A 26,088-nucleotide genomic window follows, 5' to 3' on the forward strand; every position below is an offset into this window, starting at 1 on the left:
CTGAGTAGAAGCTCACATCAACGGTGCGAGTTAGGTGCACCGGCACAAACGTTAGGCGCACTCAAATATTTCAACCGCATCGCTTAACACCGCAGTTTTACATGTGCACTTTCTTTGGGGGGGGAAGTCCATACAGACAATATTAATTTGTAAATGATTAACTAACAATCTTGTACATAAAGTGCTTTGGCAATATTGTAGACAATGTTAAACTTAATCATCACATCAGCCTCCTCTGACGACCTGTTGTTGCATGCTGCTGAAAGGCAGTGGGGAGAGGGGACACTTGGGCAGTGCATTTATCGCAGCATATAATGTGTTTTCTGGATACACTGTGCTTTTTCAGCGTTCAAAGATTAATGGCTCCGTGTCAGAGCACTGCCTATGAATTTCAGACGGATCAGGCCTTAACAAAACAAACTATTGATAACAAAAAAGTTATCAATAGTTCTTTTCATCTTTTCTTATTACCCACAGCTACATCCACTTCTGTCGGGCCTCACTAGGGCTGGGTATCATCACTGATTTCTATAATCCATTCGATTCTGGTTCTCAAAGTCCTGATTCGATTCAATTTAGCCTCAGACAGTCAGAAATATTATAATTCTGATCATTTATCAGTACCGATACATGTGAGACTTCATCAGAATTGTGAACATCACAGCAGATGCTTTTGTGTCAAAGTAACTGAGAATAAAACACAGAAAAACATGAAGGAGATTTTTCTGGCCTGGCTTTTTATAGAAGATAACCTTAAAAATATTCTGCAATACTCTGTAATTTTGCATAATTTTAAAAAGTTTAAATTTCTTCAGTATTGAACAGCAGAAATTAGGCTTTCTTGTCCGAGGTCATTTAAGTGAAAAAAAAAAAAGAAAAGAAAAGAAAAAGACAGCGTCCGACAGCGCTGTAATCAACGGTAGACTGGTGGGTAATAAGTGAATAAATAATGCAGAAAACAGAGATTTGAGACGGGAAACTGTTCTTGAAGTACAGAGAGAGAGAGAGAGACCTATGTAGGAAGTGTGATTTTTATCGTGGTGGAAGCAAAACAGCAAAAGTCAGAGGGAATTCATGACGACATTTATCAAATGTGAAGCGTAGTTTGCTGCTTCTTTTGCTGCTGGCTCGGTGAATTTTGGTTGGAGAGAGACAAAACCTGCAGCTCAGAATCAGCGCAAAAAGACATGAACACAGAGCTCCGACAGCGTGTCCGTCTACGGGCCGTCGGGTGAGAAAGCCGAGAAAGACAAAGCTGATTCTGATGCGTCGGATCCGCTCTGTGTTTACGTCTTTGTGTGGAATCCGTGTACCTGCTCTCATTTGCTGTTTGGTGGTTGTTGAAATAGTTTTGTGAGCTTTAATCTGAGAATCTGGCGTTTCTGGCAAAATACGTTTATGTTTAAAAGTCGATTCAGGATTTAATGAATCGACATCGCCTTATTCTAGTGATGTGTCGGTTGCAAACGAAACAGCTCTTAGAGCCGGATCTTTGAAGTGGACGACACAAGCCTTTTTTTTCTTTCTCTCACCCTCAGGAGGGAAAGAGAGAGAAAGAGAGCCAGGGACAACAACGTCACACTACAAAGGTAATAATCCACAACTATTTTCAGTTGCAGATGATTCAGAAGGATTCAGAAGGTTTATTCATGCAGGCCCTTATGACAGAGAATGTGCATCTTCTTTTTGTTTTCATATTTTAATTTATATTTAATTGTGTTGTGGTTTGCAGTGTTTTGTGTTGTTTCATTTTAAATTTCACGGCCAATCAGAGAAGTCCCGCCCCTGACTATCTCTGATTGGTTTAGTCCAGGATAGGGGCATAATGTGTGTCTGTTGTTCTTCCAGGTGACTATTAGATATCCCACATTGCAATGCAGTAGTGAAACACATAACACTTCTGGACAGTGAGTGAGGCAGCTGAGATCTAAGACCAATAAATCTTAAATCTAAGTGGATAATATTTCTCTTTGCTAGAAGTGTTATTTATTGCTGCATATTACCCTTTACTAAACAAATAGTTTGGTCTTTTAGGTTGTACTCATCCAGCAGATCACACATGTATCATTCAGCTGATACTGATTATTAATGAAATATAACAAAACAAATAACTGACTCATGTTTAGAGGTGAGGATTTATTTCAAATTCAGGTTTATTTACATCTGTCTGAATCATATAGATGGAACTGAAGGCAAAGATAGTCAACAGATAAAACTGAGTTTAAAAAAACTTAAAAAGACAGATGGATTGTTTCGGACTGATTATGAAGTCACTTTGGGATAGCTTTCTGATTGGTTAATATTACTTGTCATTTTTATGTTACTGGCATTTTAAACTGAATCTGTTTAACAGTGTGAAAATAAAGTGAACTTAAGGCTCCATGTAAACACAGCCAGGGTCACATGAATGAAGATCAGAGAGCAGAGCAGCATCCTTAAACGACATTGTCTACACAAGCACTGTGGTTGATGATGTCTGTGGTTGACCACAGACGATCAGAAGCATTTGTTTGCTTTGAGGATGAAGAAGGTTCCACCTGCAGCAGAGAGCACGCCGATAATCACACCGAGTCCACAGAACACTGCAGGTCCAAGGCTGGGCTTATGTTTCTCAGGCGTCTCAGGTGTGTCCACATCTGGAGGCAGAAACAGACACATGACACAGACACAATTGTTCAGACTGTGATCTGATTAATTACAGCTCAATAATGTGAACTACATGAGCTAAAAACTGTCAGCTCATTAACTAAAGTTAGCTGTTCAGGTTAATACTCAGCCAAGGCTTTGTGAAATCTGCAGACAGAAACACGAAGACATGAAACTTCATAATTATGCACTATTGTCTCTGTATTTCAGTCTGTCTCCTCTGTTTAAATAAAAGTGTTTCTCACTATAGATCTTGATCAGTGGTTTGGTCAGACCCAGATGTTCCACTGTACAGCTGTAGACGTCTCCCTGCTTCGGGATGAACTGCAGTCTGGCGATCTGGGTGAAGGTTCCATTTTTGTTGGGATAGGGATTGTTGATGCTGGATCCTCCAGTCGTAATCTGTCCGTTCTTGGTCCAGGAGACTTTGACAGGAGCAGGATAGAAACCAGTCACATGACAGACCAAAGTGTTTTTAGCTCTGAGCTCCACCTCGTTTCTGGTGTAGATCGTCACACCTGAAGGAGCATCTGTACACAAACACAAGTCAGTTCGATGATGGTCAAGGAATCCGCAGAGTAGAATATCTCTTGTCTTAATCTTAGATAAGTTACTCCCTCAATGAGCCTGTCAGGTCTATCAGCATGGAAACACAACAGAGTTTTCAATAAAGAAACTTCAATGAGAATATACATGTGATAAAATACCAAACAGTCATATGGCAGTGAAATGGTCAGTGGGACCCATATAGAACCTCCTGCTCTAAAACCTGAAATGAAAATCTTGAGCTTTTGGAACTTGAAAGTGTTGAAGAAAATCTTCAAAACAAATAAATGTAGAGGTTTGTGAGTTAGTAATGGTTTGTACTGGGAAAGTATGGAAGATACAGTAAGATGGACACCCCTATGTCAGCCAAATATATAATTTGTGTAATATACTTGGATATTTATACTTGAGCTATTTTTATATTTTGTAACTTTGTAATATGTTGTAATGTTTAACTTAGTTTAGTCTGCTACTGTTCTCACTGTCTTGGAGAAAGTGTGACCACATAATTTCTTCTGGGAATAATAAAGTATTCTCATTCTGGTTTATGAAACCCACCACACACCACATCATTTATAACCTAACCTCATTAATCACGTGACACTGATGACAACATTTACATCAAAGTAAATTTAATTCCCTATTTTAGTTGATTAATGTAGATTGAATGTTGTTATCAGTTTGTGTGTGCCTGTATGTGTTTACCACGTTGTGGAGAGTAGTCCTTCATAGCCGTCTCACTAAGCTGCAGCAACTGTCTGCAGGCATATAAATTAGCCACGGCGTTTTTATAAGCTCCATCTCCGAAGCTGATGCGTTGAATAAAAGGTGGCTGGGGATAAACATCCATCTGTTTCTCAAAGTCTGCGTACCAAAGTTCTTCACGATTCAGTCCAAACATGACCCCTCCATGAATGTATGAACAGCCAACGACATGGATGTCTGTATGTAGAGCTGAAACACATTAATGGAATTAAATGCTGATATTCTGATCAATAAGCGGCTGACTGTCTGTCAGTTTAAAGAGAGAAACTCACCATCAGCAGAGCCCCAGAGCACATAGGAGAGGAAGAGGAGCAGCTCCTTCATCTTCATCAGCAGTTCTCAGTGACGAATAGAGTTAAACTGTGACTGTATGAAGTCTCTGAGTGAACTGGCAGAAAGTGCAACAGCAGGTGAGCTCTAACGCACACACAGCCAATCACAGAGCTCACAGCTAGTGATGTGATACAGCCTCTTAGAAATAAACATTCCTGTTCTTTGTTAGTCATTCTGTAATTTAAAACAAATACATCAAAGTGACTTTATTTGTATCATGTAGACAATACTTTGCAAATTTTGAACTAAAACTTTTAAAATATATTTCTGTAAAATAAAAACTAAATTGTAATGTTTAAAGTCATTTAGAGTTTTCAGATTGAATCATCTCAAGCATCAGACACATCAGAAAAAAATCTGATGTGTCTGATTTTCCATTTCTTAGATTATTTGTAAAAGATGACTGATTCGTGAGGTAACATGTATTCATGTGCAGCTAATATGCAGATAAGGACTTTACTTAGATAACAGATCAGTGTATAAAATTTGAGATGTAGTTTAAGATTAAAGAACTGAATTAAAAGTGTTTCACTCACTTCCATCATAATAAATGTTGATGTGACTACTCTGTCCCTACCCCTTAGAACTTTATGGACTCCCATTTTCCTCCGAGATAAGACAGGTTTCTCCTTATAGTTATTAAAATGTATTTACTTCATTAAGTGTAAAAACAAACATGTGTTTGGATCACAGACTGTACATAAAAGATGGATGTAGTCACTGTGGTGTTACTGGTTCATTTCTGGAATTAACATAAACAGATGTCAGCAGAATTAGAGATTATCAAGAAGGGCATGATGAGATGATTCTGAACAGGTGTCGAAGGACAACGCCACCTGGGACTAGAGAAATAATTTCAAAGAAAGATAGAGATAAGCAAATGAAGCCAAACGCCCAAGCCTTCACTGCATTTGCAAGGCAAGAGGCTTGGGATTTTGCTTTCCAAATTAGCTTTTCACTTACTTCCATACATCGGGCCCTGATGAGTCACCACTGCTAACTGTGGAAGAAATTCTGGATCAATTGATAGGCTCAGACTGTAAAAAAAGACGGAACATGCATCGCTTTTTTGGAAAGGTTGCATGAGAAAGCCTCCTCTCTTTAATAACAAGTAGCATCTGAAAAATGATATGCTGTAATAGAGTTCTGTGAAAAAAGTATTTGCCCCTTACTCATTTCTTAGTTTTTGCATATTTGTCACATTTAGATGTTTCATATCATTAAAAATATACACTTTAAAAAATAACCCTAGTAAGAAAAATGTGCAGTTATTAAATTATATTTAATTTATTAAGAAAAAGCTTCAGTTTAAATGCCACACCCAGGCCTCATCACTGCCAGACCTACTGATTCAGAAATCAATTAATTGGAGATTATGTATCGGAATTTCAGGAGCAGGACCACGCCTCCAAACACGCTCCTTCCAGTTGTCATCTATATAAGTTCCCCCAGTTCTGCAAGCTGTTCATTCTCGTTTACGTGCCTCACCCTCCCTCCTTGTTTTCAATACTTTAACTTCTTCACTTCTATTTAGTGCATGGAGATCTGCAAGGCCCAGGAGCCATCGCCAGTCCCCTTTAAGGCCTTTCCCAAACCACAACTCAATTTACCTACTAAAACGCTATTAAACCTAACATGAGGACGTGGGCCCAGCTAGTGAAACAGAATCTGTTTGACAAAGTGAAACAGTATAAATATCACAACACCTCAGCACATCATGTCATAATCTAAAAAATCAACTGAGAAACAAGGTTAGTGACATCTATCACTCTGAAAGGGTTTCTAAGGCTCAATGACAGCCATCATCCACTTAAGTAGAAAACCTGGAACAGTGCTGGAACTTTCCAAGAGTTGCCAGCCTACCAAAATTACTCCAAGAGCGCAGCTATGACTCAGCCAGGAGTTTACAGAAGAACCCAGGACAACATCTAAGTGCCTGCAGGCCTCACTGGGTTCAGTTAAGGTCAGAGAGAGAAAGTACTCTCTCTGACCTTAACTGAACTGAGTGTACTTTATTTTCCTATGACTGTATTAACTAGCATTAAAAGTGACAACTACTTTCTACAGTAGCAGGCAACATGGAGGCTGTTAAGCGGCTTCCATAAAAATACAACATGGCTATTCAACTATTTTTTCCAATACTGGTAGGATCATCACATTATACAGATACTTGGGTCTACAGTTAACACACTGCTCTTTTTTAGCTGTTTGACAACATGAACAATGCTAATGAAGCACCAGGAAGTTGACTGCAGTTCCCTTAATCAGTTGAACCCCAATGGATTTTCTGAGGTTCCTGCTTGAAAATTAGATTCCTGAAATGAAAAGAGTACTTCTCTGTAATACTCATTCTGTAATTCATTTCAGTTTTCTGTGGTTACACAGTTCCTTGAAACTAAACAATGTAAGCATGTTACAATGTTTTAGCACAATTTGATGTCGACGTCATTGCAGAGTGGAATCAGTTGGGTTAGGTTTTTATTTCAAAGGTGGTGAATGTGACCAATGTTTGAGAAACGTGGTAAGATGGAGGATTCTTTTTTTTTTTTTTTATCTGACTAAATGAGATAAAACAGTGACACGGGTCAAACAAGTTGTTAATTATTCTTTTCCCAATAGTTTTAACTTGGTTTGTTGTTATCATATCCTTGTGACCAGAGTTTTATCTTTACTGATGTGTTTTCTTTATGTTTGAATGATTTCAAAAGTTCAAAATTTTTATCGTTCGCCTTGTACACTGATGGTAGTCTGATATAATTGTATAAAATTCATACAAAACACCTCAGATACCCCTGAAGCTGCTGAGCAAAAAGAAACACTAAAAATACATCACACCACAGACAGGATTCACAAACTCTTCATTCAACTATCCAAATGAATCAAGGACAATTTGGTCACATTTCACAGTATTTCACTAACACTACAGAATAAATATGATTCAGGACAAAATTAATTAAAGCCTTGGTTTACTCGAAGTTTGAGATGATAGCATATTCACTGAATTTTGTTTTAGCACCACAATTACTTTTTACTTAATTTTTAGAGTAAAACAGTCAAACTTTGATTAAACATTTATAGATGAGTTCAGCGATTCACAGTCTGTGAAAGACTCTGCACTAATCTGAACAATGCTAATGAAGCACCAGGAAGTTTACTGCAGTTCCCTTTATTTATTCTCTTTATTTATTTCCTTCATTTATTTCCTTGTTCTGTGGTCACACAGTTCCTTCAGTCTACACAATGTAAGCACGTTATATCCCACATCATTTTAATTCCGTCTAAAATCTAACTAGTGTACAACATTAGACATCAGTCAACCTTACATTTATACTTTTCTCATCATCAGTCACACAGGACACAAAACAATGCTTCTTGTTGTGAGCTGGGATAGGCTCCCTCCACTTTACAACCATGAACTGTAAAAGCAGAGAAGGGATATAAACATACTGGTCTTTTTGAAAGCAAGAAAGAAAAAAGATCAGCACATGATTGAAGTTGTTGAATGCTCACCATCTTATTGTTTTATTTTATGATGATTATTGAGAGCAGTCTGACTGAATTTCCTGGTTTTCAGTCCTCAGAGTGTGTTATGTAAACAGCAACAACATCTACATCAACATCTAAGTCAAATGATAAAAAAAAACAATGTGATGATGATTGTATAATGTGGTGAAAATAAGATGTAAAGCAGTTTCTTCCTCGGCTGAATCATAATACTTTTTTAATCCCAGAGAAAGTAAAGTAATGAGAGAGTTAGAACAGAATAGAATAGAATAATCCTTTAATTTAATTAAATTTAATTGAAATTTGGGTGTAACAGCAGCAAGACAGACACATATACAAACAAACGGTACACAAGACACAGAACAGAAACATACACAATTTTTACATATGTACATGAAGGACAATGGTTACTAAAAAGTGAGTACTGTATACAGTACTCACTTTTTAGTAACCATTGTCCTGTTATTAAATTAAATAAAATTAAATACAGATAAGAGGCAAACCCTGGTTATAGTGTGAATCGGTTGATAAAATAGTGCAAGATACAGCGCTGATGTAAACATCTATGATTGTTGGGAGCAGTTCTGATTGTACAGTCTGACAGCTGCAGGGAAGAAGGACCTGCGGAAACACTCCTTCATGCATCTAGGATGCAGCAGTCTGTCACTGAAGGAGCTCTGCAGTTCAGCAACATTTACATGCACGGGGTGGGAGACTCTGTCCATCAGAGATGTTATTTTGGCCAGAGTCCTTCTGTCTCCCACCACCTGCACTGGGTCCAGGGTGCATCCCAGAACAGAGCTGGCCTTCCTGATGAGTTTATCCAACCTCTTCCTCTCAGCTGCCGATAAACTGCTGCTCCAACATACAACACTGTAAAAAATGACAGATGCCACCACAGAGTCATAGAAGGTCTTTAAAATCGCTCCCTGTACTCCAAATGACCTCAGCCACCTCACCAGGTAGAGTGTTGTGGCTCCAGTCCAATTTATTATCCAGGTGAACACCCAGGTACCTATACGAGTCCACTATCTCAATGTCCACTCCCTGGATGTTCACCGGTGTCAGTGTGGTAGGTTTGTGTCTCCGGAAATCCACCACCAACTCCTTGGTTTTCCCGGCGTTGATCAGCAGGTGGTTCTGCTGACACCAGTCCACAAAGTCCAGAGTCCACTGCCTGTACTCTGAGTCGTCCTCACCTGTGATGAGGCCGACTATGGCAGAGTCGTCAGAGAACTTCTGTAGGTGGCGGCATGGGGAGTTAAAGTAAAAACAAAATAATCCAGTATATTACAAAATATTACAAATTCAAGCACTTGACATTTTTGTTACATTATACAAATTCATCATGAATTCTCTCTTACTTTAGCTGTCATACTTCCACAACAATAAAATCGCTCTTTGCACACAACTCTAGCTCTCAGTATACTTTAAGACCAGTTTCCTGTCAAGAATTCATGGTGCCTTATTTGCTCTGTTATCTACCGTTGTGTACAGTGTTGTCGACCGCTGTTTTTATCTCAAAAAAATGCCCTCCGATAAGAAAGCCTAATCTCGGTTATTCAATACCGAAGAAATTTCAACTTTTACGAATTTAAATTGCAAAACTCTTAGCTATGTTTTTGATAAAACCTCTGTTTCTTAGCTCTGCTTCACTTTAGCAGCATCAGCTTTTTTCAGGTAATGTTCATATGTTGATTCATGGTTTTCTCCCATTTTTGATCTACCTGGAGCATATTTTCAAGGTGGTAATATGCTATAAAACACCAGGCCAGGAAAATCTTCATATTTTTCTGTTTTATCGCCAGTTACTTTGACACAAAGACATCTGCTGTGATAGCTGCACCTCTGAAGAAGTCTCACAAATGTCAGCTTTGTTTTTATGCCTAGATAACACTGAGGTTGTAATTGCAGAGAAACAGTCAATCTCAAAAGCCCCGGGGCTCTACATGTCCAATATTGTGCTGCTTTAGGATCTGTTATTAATATGAAAATAAATATATTTTCATTTAGAGTTCTTTTCTGAAAGTACACATCAAAGAATTTACGATAATTATGTCCGACTGAGCCAAAATCAAATTGAATCAAATCAAATCAAATCGGGACCTTTTGAATCAGAATTGAATCAGTTGGAGAAATTAGTGACAAGACCCAGTTCTAATTATAACTACTCACTCTGCAGAGCTAAATTGACAGCTTCTGTGTAATATTATGTGACAGTGCTGTTGTTTTGTGTTGGATTGGGACGGTAGAGAGACGAGTTGGACACAGGCATTCAATTTGTGTCTCAGACGGCATAGTTTTTTTAGACACCTAGACATAAACTGCTCCAACTCTACCACTGGCCCTTGTAGAGCAATCACAGTAAACACTTTGATTAAACATTAAAATATACTGAAGTGCAAAGTCCAGAATAAAACATAAACACAAAGTCCTCACACCCTCAGACATCTCAATAAACTCAATATCTACAAAGTTTGACTGGACAGTTTCCATTTTACAAAGTATAACACTTTTTTAAAAAAAACACGTAGAGTGCCACTGACAGTGCTAATCTTGCAAAGCAATCATAATAAACACTGAGCCAAAATGGCATTTGAACTACATTGTCCCGTAGGGTACAACTGTACAAAATTGCTCAAAATGAGAGGGTGCGGAGCAGCTGCTCGGCTCTGTCATGCCCCATACATATGGAATATGTAACAGAGTCGAGAGCTAGTCTCTCACTCAGAGAACTAAGGTTACAATGTAACCATACGTTCACCACGAGGTGTGTGTAAGTAGAGAAAGAATGCCATTAGCAATAGAGCTCCAATATCTTACTATGATGAATAAATAAAGAGCAGATCTAGAGGATTTGGGAAACATGAACATGTGTCAGTGTCGACCCTCATATTTATCTTTAAAAGGAGAGACATAGTAATTTTATTCACCTCGGTGGCATCTCTCAGACAGTTTAAAAGTTTGACATAAAAAACTTCCATTCCAAAATCATGAACAGACTTCCATGAAGTTCATGATTTTGTGGATCATGTCTCATTATTCTGTCCATCATGTTATTAAAGTGAACTCCAACAGTGTCATTTATAATGTTGATCAAACTGTTTCCTCTGATTGATCTAATGAAGTTTTCTGACATCCATTATTAGACAAGTAGAAATCCTGTTTTCTATTCAGACAGTAAATGAATGAAAAGCAGCAGAGAAGCAGCAGAGCTGCTGTCAGTCCACAGTAGAGGCCGATCCTTCCTCGTCTCTCTATGTTTGATGTCTCAGGTTTTCTCTCAGGTTCAGGACAATCCCTCACTGCTGCAGAGACACAAACATCTGAGTCTCTCATATTCATTTAAAAAGCAGTTAAACTAATAACACATCAGAACCATTGGTAATGAAGGTGCTGAAATCAGTTTGCAACTGTAAGTATTTGTTGTTAATTTGGACATTCACGGGAAAAATCATCCATGCAACAATCTACAAAACATTAACTCAGAAATAAACCTCTGACACAACTTTCCTATGTTTAAAAGTGCACCACGTCACATACTCTGAGACACCCACCTACACCCACTCAACTGACGTTGAGTCGACATCTTCCATAATCTGTGTTGACTGAGAGTCTGGACAGTTGAAGTCTGATTCGTCCTTCTCTGAGGGCGTCTTTGTCACTCTGGACTCGTCCTGAAAACTTTTCATCCTGAGACTCTGACACCTCAACACGTTGATGAACATGATACAGGACAGAGAGTTTATGACAAGCTATAAAGCAACAAATGTTGGAAAGAGATTTAGTGGCTGCATCATGAACACAATACTGGAGGTAACTGGAGGTAACTGCTTCTCTACCTGATGAGCTTAACACCTTCTATTCACGCTTTGATAAACATATCTCAGGAGCTTTTGCTGGAAGAGGACAGCTGCCCTCTTCAGATATCTCAGGCAGTCGTGTGTAAATACTTCAGGAAAGTAAACACTCGGAAAGCTCCCGGACCAGACAACATTCCAGGTTGTGTTTTCAAAGCGTGTGCCCACCAGCTGGCAGACGTCAGATGTCACAGACATTTTTAACCTTTCCCTGCTCCAGTCTGCTGTCCCAGAATGTTTTAAGAGGACCACCATCATCCCTGTCCCTAAGAAAACTAGTGTGAGCTGCCTAAATGACTATTGCCCAGTAGCACTCACCTCCATTGCCATGAAGTGCTTTGAGCGCATAGTCAAAGCTCATATCACATCCTTACTCCCTGCTTCACTTGATCCGCTCTAGTTTGCCTAAAGGCCCAACAGATCTACAGATGATGCAATAGCATTTGCACTTCACACTGCCCTCTCTCACCTGGACTAGAAAAATACATATGTGCGGATGCTGTTCATAGAGTACCTCTCCGCCTTCAACACTATCATATCATCCAGACTCGTCATGAAAATCAGTGACCTGAACATCAGCTCCTCCCTGTGTAGCTGGATCCTGGACTTCCTGACAGACAGACCTCAGAATACTTACAAACTTCTATTGATGCACCATTGAAAGTATTCTGACTGGCTGCATCACCACTTGGTAATGGCAGCTGTAATGCTCTGGACCACAAAGCTCTGCAGAGGGTGGTGAGATTAGCACAGCGCATCACCAGGACTGAACTGCCAGCCATGCCGGATCTCTACAGAGAGCGCTGCATGAGGAAGACACAGCGGATCCTCTCCGATCCCAGCCACCCCAGCCACAGACTTTTTACACTCCTGCCGTCCAGCAGGCGGTTCAGGAGCATTCAGACCTGCACTACCAGACACAGAGACAGTTTTTACCCACAAGCCATCAGACATTTGAACTGCTGACATTCCATACACACCACTACAATTACAGGACTCTGCACACTGTCAGTTCAACAAATGCTACTTAAATGCTCATTGCACAACTTGTAAATACTAACTTGTCTTAAATGTAAATGCCAACCAAATATTTAATACTTTTTTCCTCTCCTTTTATTGTTATTATTATTATTATTATTACTACCACTGCTAATTTCTGTTATTCTCTTCTCAATATAACTGCACACTCTGTATATGTTCATGTAAAGCTGAGGAGCATGAGCCAAAGAAATTTCATTATGGATAAATGTGGCTACACTGTTTATCTGTACATGACAATAAAACTTGAAACAATACAGAATGAAATCTATATCCTCAGCTATCTTGTAACAGGAGATAATATTAGTTTTGTTGGATCTGTCAGGTTTGGTTGTGAACATCCACTGTAGTGTGATGTTGTGGTTCTCCTGGAGGTCTCCCGGAGGAGGTCCGTGTCACATTTTTCAGCATGTGATTGTGTTTATTTGTTAAAACAGTGCACAGCCACTTAGTAGCAGCCTTTTCTGCCCGACTCTCTACAGCTCAAGTACTCCTCTGCTCACCCCTCAGGCTCCAACAACCTGCTAAAACAGGGAGAGCATAATTACCAGATTGGTCCCAGCTGCCCTGCCAGCCTCCCTAGCATTGCCCCCTGAACCTACAGCATTTTACACTTGACATAAACTTTAGCTTTTCATAAAGGAAAAACCTCCCAAACTGATCGACTGATCAGAAATCTCATGACAGGAGAAATAAGCAGAGTGAAGTAAGTGTTTCCTGCTCATCTCGCTCAGCTTTTCAATCTCACTGTACAATGACTTCAGTTTACTAACACTTACTGTATACTGGGACAGCCTTCTACTGATAAATGGAGATAAGTCAGTGTTGTAAAATAATTTGAATGTGGATTATTCAGTTCAGTTCAGTTCAATTCAATACTTTCTTGTTCCACAAGGGGAAATTCTTTTAGCAGCAAGGGCAACAATACAAGTAAACAAAACAATAATAAAAACCCATAATTATTATTTGCCATTAAGGAGATGAGATGCGGTGGGGATAAAGGAAACCTGGAGTCTTTCTATAAATATATAACAAATAATGATATGAACTATGACTACACTGCTGCACAGTTTTAGCTGAACAGTAGAAACATTAAAGCTCCTCCGTGTGTAACAGCTACAGTGCAACATAAAAACTGGTCAGAAGTCCTTCAGGATGAATCATGATGTCAAGCTGAACACAGTTGGAGAAATCTTCTGTCTGATGCTTCACTGGTGGCCCTCGACTGCAAGAAAAGGCATTTAAATCAAACCAAACTGTGACTCAGAGCAGAACAGACTTTTGGTGTTCCTCAAAGGTACTCTGAAACGACGGCCAGAGGGCAACAAATCAAACTCACTGTGAAGTGGATGGTTAAAACAATTAACAATAGAATGAGCCTTCCACACCACATGTTTGTTATAAATAACCAAAAGTCCATCTTACGAATGCCCTGAGATTTTACTGGCAGTTTTTACCAAAAGTCCTAACCAATTCTTGTTCTTCAGAGTTATGTTAAAAAAAACCAAACAGCAATACAGGAAGAAATAACAGATTCAATAAAACTTCTGTAAAACAAGGACAACGTTTCAGATGAGACTTATTTGTACAGCCTTGCAAAGTTATGCTGACTAACTCTTTCCACCATTAAAAATAAATAACTAATAAAGATGAATTAGACTGAAAAGTCTGATTTTTTGCCACATTTTTTATGAGCTCTCCAGACACACACACTGAGAAGTCAGTGATGTCTGTTTTCAGAGAAAATTTAGTTCCTCCTTTTACTTCTAACTCCTAATCTGACTGAATCTGCTTTTCCGGCCTTGTTCTCCACCTTTAAAGAACCACAGATGTATCATGTGAACTTTAAATGTTTAAGGAGGTGATGCTGGATGAGACAGAGTGAGAGAGAGGAGCAGAAAAACTAGTTTAATTCAAGAAAATATTTTATTTACAGGAGAATTAATGAAGACTTCATAACAAAGCTGAAGGCCTTTGGTGTCTGATCATGCACACAGTGTTGGGGTTAATGCTGTTTCGAGGAGTTTTGTAATCTGTTTCTCAGTTCCCCCTAAGATGTGTTATCCAGCTGTCAGGGTGCTATGTTTTTATTTGTTTAAGTTTAACCAAGCATAACCTGTAAGTTAATGAGTGGGTACATGAGTTTCTTTATTTTCTCATTAAGTGCTGCATTATGTATCAATAAAGAGTAGATTGCATAAAAATATTATCCGTGAAAGCCCTCAGTTAGATTTTATCGAGCGTCAGTGGTTGTAGCATGCTAACCTGTCATGTCTGCTAATGTCAGTGACTTTAAACCAACTTCTGACTGATAAGAGGGAAACATTTACTTTGATTTTGTTTTATTTTAGGATAAACTTAATTCGTGTCCTTAATTAATGTCCCTTAAACACTTTAAATTTTGTATATGTAGTGATGCAGTTGTTGTTGTTGTGCTGATCCTCCTTTATAAAACATGTAACACTGTGGATTTTTTTATCTTCATGCAGGAACATCAGGACATTTATTTATTTTAGAGAACTCAGAATCTGTCTCCACAAATGATTTGTGTCCTGCAGGCAGCATCTTGAAATCTGAGTTGGACCATCATGTCTCATCATGTGTTCCAGGTCTCAGAGTTGTGTCATCATGTAGTTCAAAGTTCAGGCTGGATTTAAAACAAGAATAAAAGTGAAGCATCAGGAACAAACACTAGTTTCAACCGTCCAATCAGAGAGGCAGAAAGCTGAAGCTTGTGTTTAGCTCAACATCACGATTTATCCTGCAGGACTTCTCTCTGATATTTTTTATGTTCCTTCTGAGCACCTTGTGCCATCTACTGACATGTTTGAGTAATTCACTGGTGGGTGTAATAATAAGGGGAGTGCAATGAAGCTGGTGCTGTAATACGTTTTTAAAGAATTAATTCACTACTGTACTTGTTACAGTGTTTTTGTATTGTTTGGTAATGTGACCGGATTCACATAATAATTACCAGTTATAATATAAGCCTTATGTCAAGCGCAGTGGAGTGGAGTGTGAGGACCAAAGTGCAGGATGTTGAAGGCAGACTGATGTGAACAGAAGAGCTGATAATTGCAGGCTGATGGCAGGTTTGTACAGATCCAAAACATAAAGGTACAAAGGAAACTAAACTCCCGAAACCTACAGCTTCCATGTGATGTTTTATTTGATGTGGTTTCAGGACATTTTTTTTCCAAGATCAACATTGACCTTGAACAATAAACACAAAACAAATCAATACTAAATCAACAGCAATGCAGACAAATGCAGCAATATAATAATCATATTACAATACGGGCAAATACAAACATTTATTAAACACAAGAGGATGCATTAACATTAGGCTTGTGCTTAAGTTCAATAAGAAAGATGTGTAATCACTCAATTAAAGGAAACATCACATTACTTAGAATTTTCAAAAAAATGTTAATTTTGTGTCTTCTAACAACAGCCAGTAGTTTTGAATATATCAGAAGTAATCACATAAATTTGTAGATCGTACATTAGACAAAAATATATGAGTTAAAACCAAATGTGTACAACAACCAGTTAAGGTTACATTTTGGGAACAATAATTACAAAGAAAGTAAAAACCTTACTGGTAACAACAGACAGGGTTTGTTGGGTCTGTGTTTCCACAAGCCCCGCTAATTCTAGAGACTTATTCATCATGAAGAAAACAAGACAGTCGATCGATCGATTATTTGCGCAAGGGAGGCCTCGTCTGTGTCCACCACGAAAATGACCCCCAGATCTGACCTCCTCCTGCTACCTTTTATTGGGAGACAGTTCACACAAAACACGTCAGAACAAAGCCACGCCCCCTTGGTTCTAAGACAAAGCATTTTATGTATATGTGTGAACTTCTGTAAGAATGTGTGTGTGTGTGTGTGTGTGTGTGTGTGTGTGTTATGTGAGAATGTGTGTGTGTGTGTCAGACCTCCTGCTGACCAAAGGGTCGTAAACCCAGGAAGCTTACATCAAAAGAAACAGATCTTTCAGATAGGATGTATCTACAATAAAACCTCCCCCAGCACAGAGTGGTTGGAGAGGTGGTCAGGATCAAAGGAATGGCTTTGATCCTACTGCTTGAACTAAGACTGTACAAATTTAAGAAACACAATGGCAACATTCAGCAGTTAGACTTAACAGGGTTCTTCGTCATCGTAACAGTGAATCAGTTTTACTTGCTAACATTTCATATACAACTACTTAAGTTACAAAAGTACAGTAAAATACAGAAACACAGTAAAGCAAATAATATGGGAGGTGATCATAAAATTACAGAAATGTGCTCAAAAATTTCAAAATGAAATGATGGTCCTTTTGGGCTCTTTATGTCTGGAATTTGGATCTCATGAGTTCTCATACCCAGCAGAAAACTGAAAATAAACAACATAAAACATGAGCAGGGCTGGACTGGGACAAAAACATTGGCCCCGGTATTTTGAGTAGAGACCGGCCCAACAGGTATTATAGGCAGGGGTGCACATAAGTGGTCCGCAGGTGCGCATGCTCTTTCAAAATAAAAGACGCACAGAGATGTGGTGCAGAATATGTCGTGAAAATCACACTCTAGCTTACTGTTTTTGTGTTTGAAGCCAGCTCACCTCCTGCAACCACTTTTCCGAGAATACGCGCTTCTTTTACAGTTCGGACTCCTTCTGACATTTCTTTGGAGGTGGAGGAACACCAAAGTAATTGCTTAAAGGAGCTTGCTTCTTCGACATCTTTAAGAGTTCTAAACAAATGTCTGTCCTCCTCCAGAAAATCTTATGTACGCAAACGTGCGTACATAAGACGGATAACAGGGATGTGAGGACACGAGGAACACAGCTGACATCACTAACTAACTAATGAGACAGGGAAGCTAGACCAAACATAGAAACACGGGACCTTCACAATAAAACGGGAAACATGATACGGAAGTGGAGAGGCAGACGAGAGGGAACATGAGGGAGAGAGCGGACATGATGGGCTGGGGGAGACATAAACAAGATGGAATAAAACACGAGAGGAAAACAAGGCACGACAACTCACACCACTGTAGACACGCTGACACCAGGGAAAGACACAGAGAGCAACAACACAGGGGGAAATCTAACAAACAATACTGAACAGAATAACCTAGGAGACGTAGAATAATCCTTAACAAATGAACTTAACATGATACAAAAACACAAGAAAACTGAGAACCCTGAGTCAAAATGACCCAGGACCATGACAATGAGATGTACAACAGAGTTTAAACAACCTCATGCAACATCACGGTTTTAACAAATGGGAATAAAAAAATAAGAAACACATTTTTTTTTTCCAGAGAAACAAAGATTATAAATATCATAAGAAGTTCAACAGGTTTCCTTCAGAACAGCATACATGTGCTGCAGTGTCAGGAAACAGAACTAACGGTGCGTTCACACTTTTAAATATGACACCCTGAAATGGTGATGTTGTGGAATAACCTCAGAAAGGTCAGTAAAATATATTGCATGCTGTCATATCTACATAATTATATAAATATGTTTCTGTCTGCTATAAAAGTTGTTTGCTTTGTCTTCACTTCCCTCTGCTGGTGAAGAAACTCTGATAACAGGTAACATCACTTATTTTCACTAAATGTCACTGAGAAAGTCACACTGACAGCAGGGATCAACAACACTCACTGAAACCTGCAACAACAGACAGAAAACAAGTGACACAAACTCACCTCCATGTTTGTGTCATTTTCTCTGGTGTTCAGTCCAAAGTTCATCCTTGTCTTACTAATGTAGAAGAGCATGAGGAAAACAGCCATCAACAAAACACCATCCAAGGACGCACGCACAACCAGAAGCCAGGAGGAGTCAGGACAATGTGTAGAGACTCCTGCAGTGACACTTTCACTCTGTGTTGCTGTTGTTGTTTGTAGTGTGGAAGCAGGTGTGATCGATGTACAATAAATACACACATAAAAATCATAATCAATAGTGATACAGACAAATGCGGTAAAATAATAATCATGTTATCACACGGGCAAATACAAAAATTTATCAAAAACAAAATGCACCTGCATGCATAGAAACACTCAGCTTTAGCAAAAATGGTAGATGATGTCCCCTGTTTTAGCTCCGCCATGATAATTTCCAACAATGCATTTAAAGCACACACTTAGATTTGAAATGATTTTAAAATATTTTTTGTATGTAATGTGTGCACTGATTGAAAGAGAATATGATTTTGAAACTTACTATACATGCTTATACGAGCATCATAAGAAGTAGTTTTTGCATTTGTGAATGAACAGTGGATTAGATTGGCCAGCACAACAACAAAAAAATAATATTCAGAGACTGGTCATCCAGACTTCAAAAAAAGAAAGCTGGACAATTTAAAGGAAAATACTTTTTAAAATGTCAAACCCTCTATTTCAGTTTAGAAAGTTCTTAAAAGGTGCAATGATCTCTCAGCCAGTGAATCAGCTGATCTCTGGCAGTAACAACAATCTCACCTCAAATCAGAAGGTGGGAAGTTTCATGTTTTCATTTATTTGTGTTCTAATTTTGTTTATTTTATTTTCTGAGTTGTGATCATCTACTATTCGTAGTAGTAGCATTTCAAGGAAAATAAAATATGAAAAATGTTTTACCATCTTGAAAAGAAACTTACCATCAATCACATGAACATCATTGTTTTTATACAAATCTGGAGACAGAGGGTTTCCATAACCACACCTGTACCGTCCTGTGTCTAACTTGGTCAGCTGTGTGATTGTCATATACAGTCCAACTGTAGATCCTGGTCTGTATTCAATGCTGTATCCTCCACTCTCAGATTTGTTATTAGTTGTGTCAATGAGGATTTCCCCTTCATTCTTACACTCATTCTTACAAAAGAACTTCCTGTGTCCATACACAGTATTGGAACATACTAATGTGGTGTTTTCTCCCTCAGTTTGTGTTAGATAAAAACCAGCATTTCTATCCAGTTCTGTGAAATAGAAGAACATTAATTAGTCGAACTGAACCTGTGAGCTGTTATGTTATAATTACATTTTGTTGATAAAATAAACACAGTTATTATTTCATATTAAATCAGAAAAAACACATCCTTACCTGATGCTCTCACAATCAACACATTTTGTTGTACAATATTCAATGAACCCATGTTACCAGGAGCGGAGGCCCTGGCGGACTGATCCCCGGCTGCCAAGACTGGCAATAGGGACATGGAATGTCACCTCTCTGGTGGGGAAGGAGCCTGAGTTAGTGCGTGAGGTTGAGAGGTACCGGCTAGATATAGTCGGGCTCACCTCTACGCATGGCTTGGGCTCTGGAACCAGTGTCCTGGAGAGGGGCTGGACTCTGTCTCAGTCTGGAGTTGCCCCTGGTGAGAGGCGGCGGGTATTCTAATAACCCCTCGGCTTGCTGCCGGTACGTTGGGGTTTTTCCCAGTGGATGAGAGGGTTTGTTCCCTGCGCCTTAGGGTCGGGGAACGGGTCCTGACTGTCATCTGCGCTTATGCCCAGTACCCAGCCTTGTTAGAGTCCCTGGGGGGGGGTGCTGGAAGGTGCTCACGTGGGTAACGACAGCGAGACCTGGAGGGGCGTGATTGGGAGGAACGGCCTCCCTGATCTGAACCCGAGCGGTGTTTTGTTATTGGACTTCTGTGCAAATCACAGTTTGGCCATAACGAACACCTTGTTCGAACATAAGAGTGTCCATAAGTGCACGTGGCACCAGACGCTCTAGGCCGTAGGTCGATGATCGATTTTGTAATCGTATCACCAGACCTGCGACCATATGTTCTGGACACTCGGGTAAAGAGAGGGGCTGAGCGTTCAACTGATCACCACCTGGTGGTGAGTTGGATCAGGTGGCGGGGGAGGACGCTGGACAGACCCGGTGCACCTAAACGCGTAGTGAGGGTGTGCTGGGAACGTCTAGCAGAGGCCCCAGTCCGTGAGATCTTCAACGCACACCTCCGGCAGAGCTTCAACAGCATTCCGAGGGAGACTGGGGACATTGAGTCCGAATGGACCATGTTCAGTGTCTCCATTGCCGAAGCTGCTGCATTGAGCTGCGGCTGCAAGGTGGTTGGTGCCTGCCGTGGTGGTAATCCCCGAACCAAATGGTGGACACCAGAGGTGAAGGGAGCCACCAGGCTGAAGAAGGAGTCCTATCGGGCTTGGTTAGCCTGTGGGACTCCGGAGGCAGCCGACAGGTATCGACAGGCCAAGCGGAATGCGCCTCGGGCAGTGGCTGAAGCAAGAACTCGGGTGTGGGAGGAGTTCGGAGAGGCCATGGAAAAAGACTTTCGGACTGCCTCGAAGAGATTCTGGCAAACCGTCAGGCGTCTCAGGAGGGGAAAGCGGTGCTCTACCTGCACTGTGTATAGTGCTGGCGGAGCGCTGCTGACGTCGACTGAGAAAATTGTCAGGCGGTGGAAGGAATACTTCGAGGACCTCCTTAATCCCACTGACACGTTTTCCGAGGAGGAAGCAGAGTCTGGGGATGAGGGGAATGACCCACCAATTTCTGGGGGCGAGGTCACTGAGGCAGTTAAACAACTCCTTGGTGGCAGAGCCCCTGGTGTTGATGAGGTCCGCCCCGAGTTCCTGAAGGCTCTGGACGTTGTAGGGCTGTCCTGGTTGACACGCCTCTACAATGTTGCGTGGAGATCAGGGGCAGTACCCCTGGACTGGCAGACTGGGGTGGTGGTCCCCATCTTTAAGAAGGGAGACCGGAGGGTGTGTTCCAACTACAGGGGGATCACACTCCTCAGCCTCCCTGGGAAAGTCTATGCCAGGGTGCTGGAAAGGAGAGTTCGTCCTCTAGTCGAACCTCAGATACAGGAGGAACAATGCGGTTTTCGTCCTGGTCGCAGAACACTGGACCAGCTCTTTATCCTCTCAAGGATACTTGAGGGTGCATGGGAGTTTGCCCAACCAGTCTACATGTGTTTTGTGGACTTGGAGAAGGCATTCGACCGTGTCCCTCGGGGTGTCCTGTGGGAGGTGTTGCGGGAGTATGGGGTGTCTGGCCCATTGCTACAGGCCATTCGATCCCTATACAACCGTTGCAAGAGCTTGGTTCGCATTGCCGGCAATAAGTCGGACTCATTCCCGGTGGGTGATGGGCTCCGCTAGGGCTGCCCTTTGTCACCGGTTCTGTTCATAATTTTTATGGACAGGATTTCTAGGCGCAGCCAAGTGGCGGAGGGCTTTCACTTTGGTGGCCTCAGAATCTCATCTCTGCTTTTTGCAGATGATGTGGTTCTGTTGGCTTCATCGGGTGGGGGCCTCCAGCTCGCACTGGAACGGTTTGCAGCCGAGTGTTAAGCAGCGGGAATGAGGATCAGCACCTCCAAATCTGAGGCCATGGTTCTCAGCCGGAAAAGGGTGGAGTGCCCACTCCGGGTCGGGGATGAGTTCCTGCCCAAGTGGAGGAGTTCAAGTATCTCGGGGTCTTGTTCGCGAGTGATGGGAGAAGGGAGCCGGAGATCGACAGACGGATTGGGGCTGCAGCTGCAGTAATGCGGACGCTGCACCGGTCCGTCGTGGTGAAGAGGGAGCTGAGTGTAAAAGCGAAGCTCTCAATTTACCGGTCAATCTACGTCCCTACCCTCAACTATGGCCACGAGCTGTGGGTAGTGACCGAAAGAACGAGATCGCGGATACAAGCGGCAGAAATGAGCTTCCTCCGAAGGGTGGCTGGCCTATCCCTTAGAGATAGGGTGAGAAGTTCGGCCATCCGGGAGGGGCTCAGAGTAGAGCTGCTGCTGCTCCACATCGAAAGGAGCCAGCTGAGGTGGTTTGGGCATCTGACAAGGATGCCTCCTGGGCGCCTCCTGGGTGAGGTGTTCCGGGCATGTCCCACCGGGAGGAGGCCCCGGGGCAGACCCAGGACACGCTGGAGAGATTATATCTCTCGGCTGGCCTGGGAACGCCTTGGTGTTCCCCCGGATAAGCTGGAGGAGGTGGCTGGGGAGAGGGAGGTCTGGGCCTCTCTGCTTAGGCTGCTGCCTAAGCAGACTGATAGTTTAGACCGATAGTTGGATTTGGTGTAAAACTGAGTTGGTTTTAGCAGAGCTGAAATGTGAATCCATAAATCATTACATATTGTTGTATGCTTTACACTGAGGTGCTAGAATGTCAATTCAACTTATCAAAGTACAGTTGAGATGAGATGAGATGAGATGAGATGAGATAGCCTTTATTTGTCAGTTGCAGGTCTTTTGCCCACAACCGAGATGACAGACCTTGCCGACCGTACATACAATACAAACATCACATTGGGGAGACAGGTCAGGCTAGGTAGCGAGGAAAAAACATTGAAATGTGTAACACAAAAGGATAATACAGGAATGCACAGATATCAACACACCATAGCACAATAAACACAGACAAGCAACATGGGAAAGTGTTCCAGTGTGTACATCTGATCTGGGACCGCTGCAATCTTTGACTGCGCCTGCAGCTGACCCGATGTCCACATCATGGGGGAGGTAAGCGTTGGAGGTGGCGTTGGATAGGGAGGGTGATGCGTCAGTGAGTGCTTATCAGTATCAGTATATGTATGTGTGTGTGTTTCCATAGTTCAGCTGAGACAGTGTCCTTCGCCCCGCCAGGCTAAGTAAACAGTCTTCCAGCCAACCCAGGTGGCCTTGTAGGAAATGGGAAGGAACAGACTCAACACAGTCGTTATCAGGGAGTTTTTGTTCAGCTCCAGCCTTGAGCCCACAGCTGGCGCCGAAGGGGTGGACGCATTATGATGGTGATTCATGAGAATTTCAAGCTGTTTTTAACACTCCGACACTGGTCTCTCAATCTCCCGTTAATAGCTGCGAGTTTCTCCATGATGTTATTAGCTGTCGATTCTGTGGTCTTGTCACTCTTTTGCTCACATAGCAGATTCTGAGACCTCACGACCGCAGCCAACTGATCCGAGATGTAGCTTCCGCCAAGAGATGTTGTTCTGAGTTGATTCTTTCCTGATGTAATCCAACATACATACGCTCAGAGGTGTTATTCTGAGCATTCACTGCAGTCGTAAGCGCCTCCAAGCTCTCAACCATGCTGCCTTCAGTGAGCCCTTTCTGAGAAGTCGCACCTGTCGTTCCAATCCCAGCGGGCAGCCTTGTGGGGGTTTGAACAGCCGGTTCCGCTCTCTTAATTCTCCGATAAGCCAGGGCCAAGCCAGCTCCGATCAGCAAGAACCCTGTTATCATGGTTCCGAATAGGTAGATATCTTCAGCGTCCTCGATCGGCATTCAGAGACCAGTTGATCAAATCCATAATTCTCTTTTAGGTTTTAGACCCAGACTGTGAGAGAGTGTTCCAGGGAAAGTAATACAAAAAAGACACGACACTAGACAAGGACATAAGAACTAGCAGGGAAGATAAGGGAGAGGAGAAAAAGCGCGTCCGCCTCCTCCGAGAGCCAAAGAAAGAAATTTTTTCCATGCTGTATAAAATGTACACCTACATGGTATATCATGTTAATTTTTATTTATTAATTAATTAAACAGCTTGATCTAAACATGGTCTATAATGCTAAATTAGAGCTAGTGAGGGCTCTTCATATTTTTTTATTTCAGGGAATTTTCGTACAAACTCACCATTTGAAACTCTGACCTCAAAGTCATAGTATGTATCTGGAACAGAAGATCTTCCTAAAGCACACCTGTACAGTCCTGAGTCAGACTTGATCATGTGTGTGAAGGTCACAGACATGAATCCTGTTCCTGGAAATCCGTCTTTATAATTAATGCTGTATCTCCCACTCTGAGCTGTGTTTCCATCTGTTTTAATGAGGATGTCTTCTGCTCGCTCACATTTTTCCTTACAGAAGAACTTTGTGCTTAAAGAAAAAGTTGAAGGGCATCTAAGTGAAGCATTTGCTCCTTCGGCTGCAGACCAGATATTCGGTTTTGCCTTGACGAGCCCAGCTGGATCTGTCAGATGAAAAGATTAAAAGATAGATAATCAAAACATTATTTAGTGTATGGATTTTAGTGTATAAAGTTTATTTTATGAAGTTGAATATTTTTTAATTAAAGAGCAACATTAAGTCCTCACCTGACAAGATGCAGAAAAAGAGAAAATGGAGGATTTTCATTCTGACTTTGATCCTGATGCAGAAGAACAGCGTCTGACACTTAACTCCGTCTGTGTTTGTCAGATCATCAGAAAACTGAAGTTACTCAATAAGTTGTTTCCTTCCTTTTTTTAGTTGCATTCATCACACGCTAATGAGGATGATGATGTGACAATGAAACGTATGCGTGTACAAAACATTGCATATCTAACTTTATGAATCTGCCTGTTTGTAGATCAGTACTGTGAAGTTTCTCTGATGCCGTAAATGTCAATGACAACAGTTTCAGACTTTGAAATACTAATTCAACTTATTTAAACAAGTAAGACTAAAAAGTAAAGAGTCTGAAATGTATTTAAAGTAAAAAATAAATTAGCTCTTTGGAGGATATTTCTATATTTACAGGCAATCGGCTAAGTGAACGCTGGCGCATTTGGCTGTCGCTGCTCACTAATTTATTCTCATTTTATTTTGGTTTTAAAGTTAATGACAACAACTTGAATCAAGTTTTTAAAGCGTAATCCTGTTTTGATTTGTTTTTGCAACATTTGCAGGTTTTTACTGCTTGTGCTTCAGCTGTGTGTTTGATCTTTTACCCTCATCGGGCCTTTTCCAGCCATCTACATTTAGTGTGCGGCCCTGATTAAGATGTGGATCCACAGGCAATGCTCTCTCTAAGCTGCGCACATGTGCAATTGCGCACTGCTGGCACGGTCTCTGCGCACAGAAAATCTGCTTTGCGTACAAAAAAAATCTAACCTGAATTGAAATTAAAATAAAAAATGTAACAATTCTGTTTTGCAGTGTTAGTCAGTAAGTGACTGGCTGCTCCCGTATGCGATTAGAACGATGCCAACTTATCCCATAGTCCAGCCAATAATGCAATTCACATTCGTATATACACACCCAATTAAGGTCGACAGGCTATGACAGCGTCCTTATGTGCCGACACCGGTGTTTTAGCTAGCAAAGCGGCGTGGCTGATGTGGAGTGAAGCCACACTAATGACAATGTGTACAACCATTGGAGATGTGAGCAGGACAGACGGAACAATTGAGGGAAAAAGGTGTGGACTTTATACCACAATTTAAAAACGATACCAGTTTTTAAATTGTGTTGATAGGCCACGTAAAACCAGAGTTATGATAAAAAAAATTTGCAATGTTTGTTTTTTCCTATCGTTGTTTATATTTACTGCGGGAAGAAACTGTAAAAATGGCATTTTATAAGGAAAACGCTTGAAAGCACTGTGCGCCTGTGAGGAGGAGCCCCCCTCCCAACCTTTCCTATTGGTGGAAAAATGTACCATGTGGACC

At 41.0% G+C, this 26,088-nt stretch overlaps 1 protein-coding gene and 1 pseudogene across 1 annotated transcript; both read right to left on the reverse strand.

Moving 5' to 3' along the window:
- Positions 1–2,124: 2,124 nt before the first annotated feature.
- LOC146390421 (HLA class II histocompatibility antigen, DR alpha chain-like) lies at positions 2,125–4,333 on the reverse strand. Its single transcript, XM_084923472.1, has 4 exons — positions 4,230–4,333; positions 3,898–4,146; positions 2,892–3,176; positions 2,125–2,636 (listed from the first exon to the last, which is right to left on the reverse strand). The coding sequence occupies exons 1-4, from the start codon at positions 4,285–4,287 to the stop codon at positions 2,497–2,499; spliced, it is 732 nt and encodes a 243-aa protein (XP_084779598.1). The 5' UTR covers positions 4,288–4,333; the 3' UTR covers positions 2,125–2,496.
- A 12,666-nt stretch (positions 4,334–16,999) lies between these two features.
- On the reverse strand, positions 17,000–24,793 carry LOC146390422 (polymeric immunoglobulin receptor-like; annotated as a pseudogene).
- Between the last annotated feature and the right edge of the window lie 1,295 nt (positions 24,794–26,088).

This window comes from Perissodus microlepis, chromosome 3, assembly GCF_051167445.1.
Source record: "Perissodus microlepis isolate ML-2025 ecotype Zambia chromosome 3, ASM5116744v1, whole genome shotgun sequence".
NCBI classification, from domain to species: Eukaryota; Metazoa; Chordata; class Actinopteri; order Cichliformes; family Cichlidae; genus Perissodus; species Perissodus microlepis.

Excerpts from the sequence above, each read along its gene's own strand:
- LOC146390421 (XM_084923472.1), bottom strand. The coding sequence starts at position 4,287 with ATGAAGATGAAGGAGCTGCTCCTCTTCCTCTCCTATGTGCTCTGGGGC. Across the intron at positions 4,147-4,229 it reads GCTCTGGGGCTCTGCTGATG|CTCTACATACAGACATCCAT; the intron begins GTGAGTTTCTCT and ends AATGTGTTTCAG. Across the intron at positions 3,177-3,897 it reads GGACTACTCTCCACAACGTG|ATGCTCCTTCAGGTGTGACG; the intron begins GTAAACACATAC and ends GTTTGTGTACAG.